Source organism: Narcine bancroftii, chromosome 10 (genome assembly GCF_036971445.1).
Source record: "Narcine bancroftii isolate sNarBan1 chromosome 10, sNarBan1.hap1, whole genome shotgun sequence".
In the NCBI taxonomy this organism is placed as follows: Eukaryota; Metazoa; Chordata; class Chondrichthyes; order Torpediniformes; family Narcinidae; genus Narcine; species Narcine bancroftii.
The window spans coordinates 67,959,721-67,972,476 of record NC_091478.1 but is presented as its reverse complement, the minus strand read 5'-3'; the positions used below and the strand labels follow the sequence as shown (position 1 = coordinate 67,972,476).

Below are 12,756 nucleotides of genomic sequence, written 5' to 3'. Positions count from 1 at the left end.
ACCTCCTATGGGCACGGGGGAGGGGGGGTGCGATAGGTGGGATGGATGAGTGCACAAGGAAATCATGGAGGGAGCAGTCTCAATGGAAGGCCGAGAGGGGAAGAGGAGGGAAAAATGTGTCTGGCGGTAGGATCCTGTAGTGAGTGCCAGAAATTCCAGCGGATAATATGTGTTGGATGCGGAGGCTGGTAGGGTGGTAGGTGAGGATGAGGGGTGTTCTGCTTGTGCATCTGGGAGCAAAGCGGGCCAGGGCAGATGAGCTGGAAATGGAGGAAATGCAGGTGAGGGCTGAGGTGAAGCCACAATTGTGGAAGAAAGCAGACATTCAGAAGATCTGGACTGGAAGCCCTCATCTTGGGAGCAGATTCAGCAGAGACTGAGAAATTAAGAGAAGGGGATGGAATCCTTGCAGGGGACAGGGTGAAAGGAAGTGTAGTCAAGGTATTTGTGGGAGTTAGAGGGTTTGTAGTATGTCAGTGGAAAGCTCGTCTCCTGACATTGTTATCAGTTAACTTTTGATCCTGGACTTTTGGGGATTTATAAGCAAAAAAAACATAAAACACTACAGCACAGTACAGGCCCTTCAGCCCTCGATGTTTCTCCTTAAGCCAACTTATATATTCCTACCAAAAAAAAATGAAATCCTACCTCATAACCCTCTATTTTTCTTTCATCGATGTGCCACTTAAATGCCCCGAATGTTTCAGCCTCCCCCACCACCCTGGCAAGGCATTCCAGGCACCCACAACTCTCCAAGTAAAAAAAAACTTACCCCTGATATCTCCCCTAAACTTTCTTCCCTTCTCTTTGTACATATGTGTTTGCTATTCCAGCCACGGGAAAGAGGCTGGCTGTCTCATCTGACTATTAACCCTGTGTTTGACCTTCCAAAATGCATCATCTCACACTTGTCCGGATTGAACTCATCTGCCATTTTTCCACCCAACTCTACATTTTGTCTCTGTCTTTTTGTAATGTACAATAACCCTCAATACGACTCACAACTTCATCTGCAAACTTACTGACCTGTCCTTCCACCACTTCGTCTTTTAAATTTAGACATCCAGCACTGTTACAGACCAATTCAAAGCTATGAGTCTGTGCCACCCAAATTACACCCCTTTAAACAACACCCCGGTACATTTTTGAAGGGTGGAAGGAAACCAGAGCCCCTGGAGAAAACCCAAACTGACATGGGGAGAATGTACAAACTCATTAGACAGTATGGGGCTTGAACCCCAGTCTGGTCCCAATTGCTGGTGCTGTAAAGGCATTGCACCAACTGCTACGCCAACCATGTCGTCCTAGGTCATTTATGAAAACCACAAAGAGCAGGGGTCCCTGGACAGATCCCTGCAGAACTCCCATTAGTCACTGACCTCCAAGCAGAATATTTTCTGTCCATTACTACTCTCTGCTTTCTACATGCAAGCCAATTATGAAGCCACACAGCCAAGGTTCCATGGATCTTTTTTTTTTAAAGACTTTATTTAAAATTTTATAACATGAATACAATAAAGAATTACATTTAAATAAAAATAGAAATTTTTTTTTAAAAAGGTATGATTACAATATTACATCAGAAAACTACACAAAATAACCTCCCCCGTTAATTGTAACACAATATTAATAGTCTAACTTAAAATTAGTCCAACCCTCCCCCCAAAATAAAGAGTGAAAAGTTAATAAAATTGACATTATATATGAAAAAAAAACCCACTTACAAAAAAAAGAGATAAAACTTAACCTACAACAATTCTAACAACAAAAAAAAATTGTCAATACTAAAATATCACACTTAAACATATATTTAAATCAAACTTAAATGCATATAATTAGCAAATGGAGTCCACTTTAACTTATAAAAAGACATCTTATCCTGAATTGAAAAAGATATCCTTTCCATAGTCAAACAAAATTTCATTTCCAAATACCACTTATCTAAAGTTAGTATATTTCTATCTTTCCAAGTAAGTGGTATACATTTCTTAGCCACAACTAAAGCTAAATAAATAAATGAAATCTGATAATCCTCTAAACCTAAATCGATTGATTGCATGTTCGCTAATAAAAATATATCGGGATCTAATACAAGATGGATATTATATAAACTGTTAAAAACAGATTGAATACCTTTCCAAAACTGTTGCAATCGATCACAAAGCCAAACAGTATGCAAAAAAGTATTGGCCGTCTGATCACATCGAAAACAAGAATCCAACTTACTAAAACCAAATTTTTTAAATTTCTCCGGCGTTAAATATAGCTGATGAATAAAATTATAATTAATCATCGCTAGTCTAGCATTAATTAATTTCCGAATACTATTTTGACAAATTTCCATCCAAGCATCTTCACCTATTTTATGTCCTATATCTTTTTCCCATTTCAACTTATCTTTATCCCAGTCTTTTTTACTATCAATTTCTTGTAAAATACAAAACAAATCAGATATATATCCCTTTTTTAGTATTGAAAGTACATATTCTTCAAAACTAGATTCAGGCAATAAAATCATATGTCGACCACATAACTGTTTTACAAAAGATCTTAATTGATAATATACAAATATAGAATTTGTACTAATATCATATTTCCTTTGTAATTTGTCAAAGGAACAAAAACAACCCTCAGAAAAACAATCAGATAAATTTTTTATTCCCTTCTTTTCCCATTGTTTCAAAGTGGCATTGGAGACCGTAAAAGGAACAAGATGATTATTATATAATGGCAATCTTCCAGAATATATATTTTTAAGTCCCAATTTTTTAAATTTACTTGTCCATAAATTCAATAAATGTTTCAATATTGGCACATCATAAGTTCATAATAAATTTTTATTCCATCGAAACAAAAACTCATGAGGAAATTTTTCTAAAATAACCGCCATTTCTATCTTTACCCAACTAGGTGGGTCGTCCATATTCATTAATGCACTAAGAAATTTGAATTGAGCTGCTTCATAATAATGCTGAAAATTCGGTAATCTTAAACCTCCAAATTGAAAATCCCACATCAATTTTCTCATTGCTACTCTCGGAAATTTTCCCTTCCATAAGAATTCTCTAATCGCTTTATATAAATCCTTAAAAAATCTTTTTTTAAAAAAATAAGGAATTGATTGAAACAAATATTGTATTCTAGGAAAAATATTCATTTTTATGGTATTAATCCTCCCTAGTAAACCCAAAGGTAGATCCCTCCACCTAATCAAATCTAATTTAATCCTTTTTATTAAAGGAAAATAATTAATTGAATATAATTCTTGAAATTCCGTATTAACATTAATTCCTAAATATTTAATTTGTGTAGTCCACTTCAAATTTGTCATATTTTTATATACTGAATAATCACCTTTACGAATTGGTAAAATTTCACTTTTAGCCCAATTTACTTTGTAACCAGATAATTGGCCATAAATTTCTAAACATTCTTGAATTGCAGGTAAAGAAATATCCGGATCCACCAAATATAATAAAACATCATCAGCAAATAAATTAATCTTGTATTCCTCATTCAGAACTCTCATACTTTTAACATTTTCATTTTGACGTATTAATTGTGCTAAAGGTTCAATAACTATAGCAAATAAAGCAGGTGACAATGGACATCCTTGTCTAAGGTTCCATGGATCTGAATGAGTCTACCACTGGGGACCTTGTCAAACCTTGTATACTAAAATCCATAACCATATCTACTAACCAACTTTCATCAATTTCTTTTGTAACCTCCTCAAAGAACTCAATTAGGCTCGTGAGGCACAACCTTACCCTCGCTAAACCATGCTGACTATCCCTGAGTAGACTGTACTTCTTCAAGTGCTCACAAATTGTGCCCTCAAGGATCCTCTCCAATAGTTTGCACATCACTGATGTAAGACACACCAGTCTATAATTCCCAGATTCTCCCTATTACCTTTTTTAAACAAGGGAACCATATTACTATTCTCCAATCCTCAGCAACCTCCTCTGTGTCCAAGGAGGATGCCAAGATCATAGCCAATGGCCCAGCTATCTCTTCCTTCCCTTCCCACTGCAATCTGGGGTATAATCTTGTTCGGCCTGGGGTCTTAGCAATCATAATGTTTTTACAAAGATTCAGCACTTCCTCTTTCCTAATCTCAACATGGTCCAGCACACAAGCCTATTCTATTATAACCTCACCTTGACTAAAGACCTTTTCTCTGGTAAATACTGAAGCAAAATAATCATTTAGGACCCTCCAATCCTCCTCTGCCTCCAGGCACATGTTGCCTCCTTTCTCCTTAAGCAGCCCCACCTTTTCTCTTGCCGTCCTTCTTATCTTCTGTACACATAGAATGACTTTAGGTTCTCCTACTTGCCAAGGCTTTCTCCGAAGACCTTTCTTAAATTCCTTCCTGGTACCACATAATTCTCATGAGCCCTTCCTGTTTTTTTGCTTCCAACATCTAATGCAAGCTTCCTTCTTCCTCTTAACTAGGTGCTTCACCTGTTTTGCCAACCACAATTCCCTTTTCCTACCATCTTTTCCCTGTCCCGTGGGACAAACCTATCCAAAATCCTGCACAAATGATCCCTTATCATCCTCCACATTACTTCTGTGCTTTCTCCTGTGAACATCTGCTTCCAATTTACTCTCCCCAATTCCTGCCTCATCCCATCATAATGATCCCTTCCCTGATTAAACACTCCCATTTTGTCTGCTGTTATTCTTGTCCATAACTATGCTACCCTGTTTGCAATCTGGGTATATATCTAATTTAAGAAATGGGAAGATCTAACAGTAGGATAAATGAATTACAAGGATGTTTACTTAAAATATGTTTGATTCATAACCTGGAAGGCACCTGTTCATATTAAAAAGCATGATTTGAGAATAAAAAGATGTATTCAGCAAAAGTCATCATGAAACTTCATGAAGGAATGTTAAACCAATTGTTTATTAATATCCTGTTATCCTTGCCTGGATTGGCCACATCATGGCATCCATACCAGCCTTGACAACAAGAAAAATCACAAGAATGAAGAATAAAAAAAGTTGATAACAGACACTGGTTAATATATAGAAGTGCTGGAGAAACTCAGCAGGTCCCACTGCATCCATAGGAGGCAAAGATATTTTACCAACATTTTGGACTTGAGCCTCTTGTTAAAGTAGGAGAAAAAGCAGGCAGGTGTCTGAATAAAAAGGTTGGGGCAGAAGGGAAGAAAGGGCAGGCAGAGGACCACAGGCCAACAACCCATAGATGGACATGGATAGAAGGGCAGGAAAGAAAAGCTGAGAATTGTTCAGGGGAGGAGATAACTCTGAATGCAGAGCTGGAGTATAGGGGACAAAGGGATAGAGAAAGGGAGATCCGGGTGGGGACAGGGCTGAATGGAAACCAGTGATGCCATTTGGTTGGAGGGTATTCATTTGGAACAAGCGGTGTAGTTCCTCCAATTTGTGGGAGGTCTCAGTTTGGCAGTAAATGAGACAGAAACCTAATAACCTGAATAAGCCTAAGACTGCCTGATCTCGGAAGCCAAGCAAGCTCAGGCCTTGTACTTGGAGGGGAGACCACCAAGGAAAACCAGGTGCTGTAGGTTTCTGTGAGGGGCGCTGGACAAAATGGCGACTCTCTGTCTGCCTTACGGTAGACAAAAGATAAGTAATTTCATGCAAGTTACATTCTAAATGTAGAATTACGTGACAATAATGGGACCTTTACCAAGGACAGACATGGAAATAGAGCAGAGAACTGATATGAACTGCCACTATGCTGAGACCCAAAACGTTGGTTACAGTATTATATACCTTTAGCATCTATGGTCGCTACAGGAGCTGCTGAGTTTCCCAGCATTTTTGTGCATTACCTACAATCACAGCATCTACATACTTTCTTGTTTTACTTCAACATTAGGCACTAGACAAAATGACAATAAAAGATGTGACATTAAAAGTTTAGTGACGCGGCACAGTTAGCGTAATGCTCTTACAGTGCCAGTGACCAGGGTTAGAATCTGGCACTGACCGTCAGGAGTTTGTACATTCACCGTGTGTCTGCATGAGTTTTTGCTAGGTTATTTGGTTTCCTCTCACCCACCAAAACAGGTTAACTGGGTATTTAAGCAGCAGGGGTTTGTGGGCCAAAGGGACTGTTACCGTCCTGCATGTCTAAACTTTAAAATTTAGCCATTTCACATATTAGTCGCAGAACAATACTGGAATTAGAAATGCTAATATTGGTAGGTGTACATCAATCAGAGAAACACAACATGAAAAGTGTTTTACCTTTCATTTCACCAGCTTTTGATTCTACTGACTGTTTATTTTTGGGGAAATACTTCTCAAAACCTAAAAATAAATAAGAACATTAAAACTCTCCTCAAAGATAATCGGATGTAATTACAGGTAGTCCCCGACTTATGACCGTAATGGGGACCGAAGAATTGGTCATATCTCAGAATGGGCGCAAGTCAGAATTTTGTCCGTGAGCGTGGAGTACCGAAGTCTTAAAGCACACTTTTTAAATCAGATTTTTTTTCATTGTACATTTGACGATAACAACTTAAAGGTTCCAGAATTTATCAATCAACCTTGGTGAATCTTTCAACATTCTGGTCCACACTTGCCTTGTTAGGCAGCGTCCCAGGCTGGTCGCAGCCCTCTTGATTCCTGTGCGCATGCACTAGTCTTCCATGGGTTCATGCAATGGAGTTTGGTTGGCACATATGTGAAAGTAAAGTGCTCTGAAGATATTGAAATTGCACCCTTAACTCTCGCGCATGTGCCAACTTAACACCAATACGCAAACCCACCGTGCATGAGCCAACCGAAGATTTCTGCATGCGAACAGGAATCAAGATGACCCCAGGAACCTGGAATGCCGACTAACAAGGTCAGTACATATTTTGGCTCTTACATGGCCTGTATCCCTGTTATAATTTGTGAAATACAACATAAATTTTATATTTTTTATATACTTTAAAAAAAATTCAGTCATATATTGGCAGAGAGCGGGAGGTTTGAACTAGTGGAGTTGTTCTAGTGAACTCGAAAGGCCGACATGGCCTGTTCCTGCTCCGTAAATGGTTATATGGTTATGGTTATATGTGTGGATGGACGCAAGTCGCATAAGCTGTAAGTCGGGGAGTACCTGTAATTAATATCACCAATTAAAATTTACCAGCAAAAGGATATCAAAATATGCAATATTCTGAACCAACTTAAATAATGTTCCTGCAGGTCCACGGTGGCTTGTCAGGATCCTGAGCAGTAGGGGAGAGAATAATACCAGGATGCTTTATCCCTACATTCTGGATGTATATTCTACACATGAAAATGAAGTCTTGGCTAGATTTAACACAAAAACACATATAAAAAGTGTGTTAACAAGACATTCTGGTTTCTGGAAAAGTCCACAAACAATTTGAAAAAAATAACATTGTTTGAGATGACAACAATAATTTCAGTGGAGCAGACATCAACCAATGAATACTTGAAATGCTCATATACTATTTTGCTCTTTGTTTGCCTTACATTTTTAATCTATTATTACATGACAATAAAAGGAATTCGCAGACAATTTTGTAGCAAGGATTATTTGTTTCCACTCTAGTTCTGTGGGAATCAGAGGTAAATGAACAAATATCACAATAACTGACTCTTCCAGAAACGGGACAGGAAGTGCCTGACATGGCAGACAAGTGGGTAGGTAGATTGTGAGGTCCTGTGCTTTGAATAGTCAAGGACCAGGGAAACCCAACAGTGAGGATGTATTATTTCTAGGAGATTTTGAGTACTATATATCCTTTAACCTTTTCCTTACCTTTCCCATGATAGAACTCAAAAATAGATTGGCCATTTTGAGAATGTAGTATCAGGTATGTGAATAACACCCAACAGAGCTGACCGAGTGTCATTAAGACATCAATGCAGGGAACTTTGGATAGGGAGAGGGCACTAATATTGGTTTGTTTGTTTTTTTTTCCTTTAGTGAATTTTGAGGATATTGCCGAGACAGTGTTGGTAAATTCTTTGCGCTGAGTGTTCAGGTTTCAGAAGCATTTGATGAAAGCTGTCTTGTAGACCACGAGTTTAGTGCCAGTACTAAAGTCTGGCACAATGTAAACTAGTCCTCATCAAGGGGCCAACAGTGGAAAGAGTAAAGAACTTCAAATTCCTTAGTGTCAATATCTCTGAAGATCTGACCTGGGGCCTTCATAATGATGCAATAATGAAGAAGACTTGCCAATGGCTATATTTTGCAAGGAGTTTGAGAAGATTTGGTATGTCGTCAAAGTCCCTTGCAAATTTCTACAGGTGTATCATAGAGAGCTGTCTGAATGGTTGCATCACTGTCTGGTATGGAGATGCCAATACACAGGACAGGAAAAGACTACAGAGAGTTGTGAACTCAGCCAGTGCCACCATGGGCATCAGTCTTCATTTCATTAAGGACATCTACAAGAGGCAGTATCTCAAGAAAGTAGCCCCTATCCTCAAGGACCCTCACCCCCAGGCCATGCCCATTTCCCACAGTTGCCATCAGGAAGGGGATATAGGAGCCCGAAGACGAACACCTAACAGCACATAAGCAGCTTCTTTCCCCTCTGCCATCTGATTTCTGAATGGACAGTGAACCACAGACACTACCTCACTTCTTCCTATGCATTTGCACTAACTTTTTAAAAATAATGTATTTACAGAAATGTAATTTACAGCAACCATTCCACCTGTAATACACAAAAATGCTGTCACAAAACAATGAATTCCATGGATCTTGTTTGTGACAGTAAATTCTGATTCACTTTTGAAAATCAGGCAGTGTCTTTAAAGAGAGAAACAGAAGAAACAAAAAAAAGACCAATGATCTGTCAATGAACAGGGTTTCTGATGCCATCCCAAAAATAAAATGTTTCTCTATTCACAGATACAATCTGACATACTGAGTATTCTCTGTTTGTAATTAATTCTAAATCATTAATTTGGATTAATTTTAAACACAAAAGAGATTTATTTATAAATTACCTTTTGGCTGGTTTGAACAGAATAATCTAAAAGTCAATATACTTTCTTCACATCCAGAACTTCTCCCAATGCATGGTCTGATAAACTTGATTGCGGGGGGGGGGGGGGGGGGGGGATAAAAAATCTTCATTAAATTCTGTACGTACATTCCTAACAATTGCAACAAAGAAAGGGAGTTTCTAACTGAATTATTGCATCTGTCATTTGAACAGGCAGTGATTAGAGCAAAATTGTGGAACTATTTAAATTAAATGCCTTATTTCCTACAAATGGTAAATGTATCTTCCAGCATATTACATTTAATTAAGAAGCATCTATGGGACCAAAAAACACTGTAGTGGGATAGAATACTTGAACATATTATAGACAATAGGTGCTGGAGTAGGTCAATTGGCCCGTCAAGCCAGCTCCGCCATTTATTGGATCATGGCTGATCTTTCTCTTTCAATAACCAATTCCAGCCTTATCCCCATAACCCTTAACTCCTCTGCCCATGAGAGCCTTATCTAACTCTCTCTTAAATCTATCCGGCGAATCCACCCCCATCACCCTCTGTGGCAATGCATTCCACAGACCCACAACTCTCTGGGTAAAAAGAAAAAATTCTCCTCATTTCTGAGGAGAATTCCTCATTTATATTCTTAAAATATGCCCTCTAGTCCTAGTCTCACCCATCATTAGGAACATGTGCTCTGTCAAGCCCTAAATACCCAAATCATGTCTCCCCTCATCCTTCTAAACTCCCAGAGTAACCATTAATTAAAAAGTAAAATTAAATCCTGGTTATTTTCTAACTACCTCACAGTGATCTTTTTTAAAGTCATTTTGCCTCCGAGAACAATTTTAATCATGAAGCTGCTGAATGTCTAACTGCTCTCCCTGGCCCACTCATTACTGGGGACCTCCTCCAACCCCCCCCCCCCCCACATTACTGGAAACCTCCTCCAACCCCCCCCACTCCCCCACATTACTGGGGACCTCCTCTAACCCCCCCCACATTACTGGGAACCTCCTCCAACCCCCCCCCCCCACATTACTGGGGACCTCCTCCAACCCCCCCTCCCACATTACTGGGGACCTCCTCCAACCCCCCCCCCCACATTACTGGGGACCTCCTCCAACCCCCCCCCCACTCCCCCACATTACTGGGGACCTCCTCTAACCCCCCCCACATTACTGGGAACCTCCTCCAACCCCCCCCCCCCCCACATTACTGGGGACCTCCTCCAACCCCCCCCCCCACATTACTGGGGACCTCCTCCAACCCCCCCCCCCCACATTACTGGGGACCTCCTCCAACCCCCCCCCCCACATTACTGGGGACCTCCTCCAACCCCCCCCCCCACATTACTGGGGACCTCCTCCAACCCCCCCCCCCACATTACTGGGGACCTCCTCTAACCCCCCCCACATTACTGGGAACCTCCTCCAACCCCCCCCCCACATTACTGGGGACCTCCTCCAACCCCCCCCCCCACATTACTGGGGACCTCCTCCAACCCCCCCCCCACATTACTGGGGACCTCCTCCAACCACCCCCCACCCGCCCCCTCCATCCCCGCGAGCCATTTGCACAAGAATTCGGATCCGGTTTATTTTTGGTGATTTGATCGACCCGTGAACGCGCTGAGAGACCAGTCCAAGTCGAGCAGGTGAGACCCTCCCCTCCCTTCTCACCCGTCTGCAGGCCCGCTGTCCCGGCCAGAAGCTGCGCCACGGCGCCAGGTCGCGGCGGGGAAAGGCGCGTCGCCCCCCGGCCATCAGCCTCAGCGTGAGCGCCATGGTTTCCCCCCTCCCCTCCTCTCCGGGTCCTGCCTCCTCCCTCGGCCTCGCTTCAAAATAACATTCGCGTCCAGCGGCCAAAACGTCCCCCTTCTGCAGAGATTGTACTCCAAGCTGTTGGGAAAATCAAGCAAGGGAGGGTGAATGAACGTCGCAGCCCCTCAACTAATTCGCTCCGGGTGGAAAACAGTCCGACCGGCAGTGCGTTCCGGCCGCAGCTCCAATAATAAACTGCAGCTGCCGGAAATGATGCTCCACAATTCCACCTTGATTTTCCTTCTTTTTGACCTTCCACCTCATGTGTATGTCATGCACCTCTGCTCTCTCTCCTCCCCCCCCCCTTCAACTAACCATTCTGATCGCCATTTGTCACGGTAGCGCGAATAGAAGCTCTCACAACTGGAGGGAGAACAAACGCTTTTATTAGCTTATAACTACGGGCACGGTTTCACCGTCGTCTTCCGAAGGGCTCTGGGTTTAGGCGGGAAGCCAGGGGTTATAAGTGGCGGGGCCAGCCATCAGCACAACACACTACCAGTGAAACCCGGTTCACTGCATTCGCCCCCTCCCTGCAGAATTTAGGGTCTGCAAATGAAGACAGAACATGGATTCAGAAAAAAGTCAAAAAATAGTTATTTACAAATGTACAATCAAAATTTAAGTGTTCCGAGGGTATGGAGATCCTGGTGGAGCACCTTAGCATTGAGGGGCTTGTACTCCTTGGGTCTCCTGGTCCCCTTGTGAGGGAAGAGAGGCAGGATGCACTTTCCATCTGAACTGGATCCTGAGGCCCTGATTAGGGGTGGTAAGAATGAGCTCCGTGGCTTGCGGGGCACTTGAGGCAAAGGGCCTTCTGTTCCGGCAAGTGCCAGGTTCCTGAAGGAAACTGTCATCTGGGTGCACAGGCATATGTGGTATTGCATGGAGCAGTTTCACCCTTTCCACTGTTGGGGCGGGGGGGGGGGGTATGTCTTGCTTCTCCTCACGTGTTTCCTGAGGACTGGACCAGGAGTGGTAAGCCAGGTCAGGTATATAGTTCCTGATGCAGACCTTCTTTCAAAAGTGAATAGGAGCTCGTGAGGAGTAGCATTGGTCGTGGTACATAGTAGCGACCAGATGGAACGGAGGGCCATGAGAAGGACTTCCTGCCAACGCGAGTCTGGAAAGCCTTTTGACTTCAAGATCAGTTTGACAGCCTTCCAAATGAGGTGTTCTCCTATTCAACCTGCCCAATCCTCCAGGGATTGTAGCTAATAATCGTGCTGGATGCAATGTCCCTTGCCACCAGGAACTGATGTAGCTCGTCACTCAAAGGATGAGCCCCGGTCACTATGAATATAGCTGGGATACCCAAACTGGGTGAAAATGAAATCTAGGGCCTTTATGACTGACGAAGTGGACGTGTCTGGACATGGAATGGTGAACGGGAAGCAGGAGTACTCATCAATGATAGAGAGGAAGAAAATGTTCCCTTTCGTGGAGGGGAGAGGTCCCTTAAAATTGACACTGAGCCATTGGAAGGGCCTGGATGACTTGATCAGGTGCACCTTTGCGGGTCGGTAGCTGTATGGCTTGCACTCCACGCAGATCTGGCAAGACCTGGTCATTTGCCTGACATCTTCCATGGAGTAGGCCAGATTGCATGCCTTGACAAAATGAGCCACAGGAGTAACCCTTGGAATGGTAGAACTCATAATGCAGAGACTACAGTTGGCCAGTGTGTGCATAGGCACAGCTTCCCCTGGATGAGGCATCCAGAGGGTCATTAAGGGCTCTTGACCAATAGGCAGTGTCATAATTGTAGGTGGAGAGCTCGATCCTCCACCTAGCAATTTTGTCATTTTTGATTTTTCCCCTCTTGACATTATTGAACATGAATGCAACCAAGCACCAGTCAGTGAGAAGCATAAATTTCCTACCAGCCAGGTAGTGTCTCCAGTGCCTTAAGGCTTCTACAATGACTTGAGCCTCCTTTTCCAT

The 12,756-nt window shown here is 42.2% G+C and overlaps 1 protein-coding gene and 1 long non-coding RNA gene across 3 annotated transcripts in view; both read right to left on the bottom strand.

Annotated features, from left to right (window-relative positions):
• LOC138744684 (mitochondrial inner membrane m-AAA protease component AFG3L2-like) overlaps positions 1-10,982 on the bottom strand; it is a 99,445-nt gene extending 88,463 nt beyond the window's left edge. For both annotated transcript variants that reach the window (XM_069901225.1, XM_069901226.1), the window contains exons 1-3: positions 10,672-10,982; positions 8,995-9,079; positions 6,256-6,318 (exon numbers count right to left, since the gene is read on the bottom strand). In XM_069901225.1, coding sequence (XP_069757326.1) covers positions 6,256-6,318; positions 8,995-9,079; positions 10,672-10,776 — 253 coding nt within the window. In that variant the 5' untranslated portion in view covers positions 10,777-10,982. The remainder of the gene's footprint in view (positions 1-6,255; positions 6,319-8,994; positions 9,080-10,671) is intronic.
• Positions 10,983-11,180: 198 nt separating this feature from the next.
• Positions 11,181-11,662, bottom strand: LOC138743951 (uncharacterized). The gene is made up of 2 exons (XR_011345134.1): positions 11,472-11,662; positions 11,181-11,361 (listed from the first exon to the last, which is right to left on the bottom strand). It is a non-coding gene; the product is annotated as an uncharacterized lncRNA (long non-coding RNA).
• Between the last annotated feature and the right edge of the window lie 1,094 nt (positions 11,663-12,756).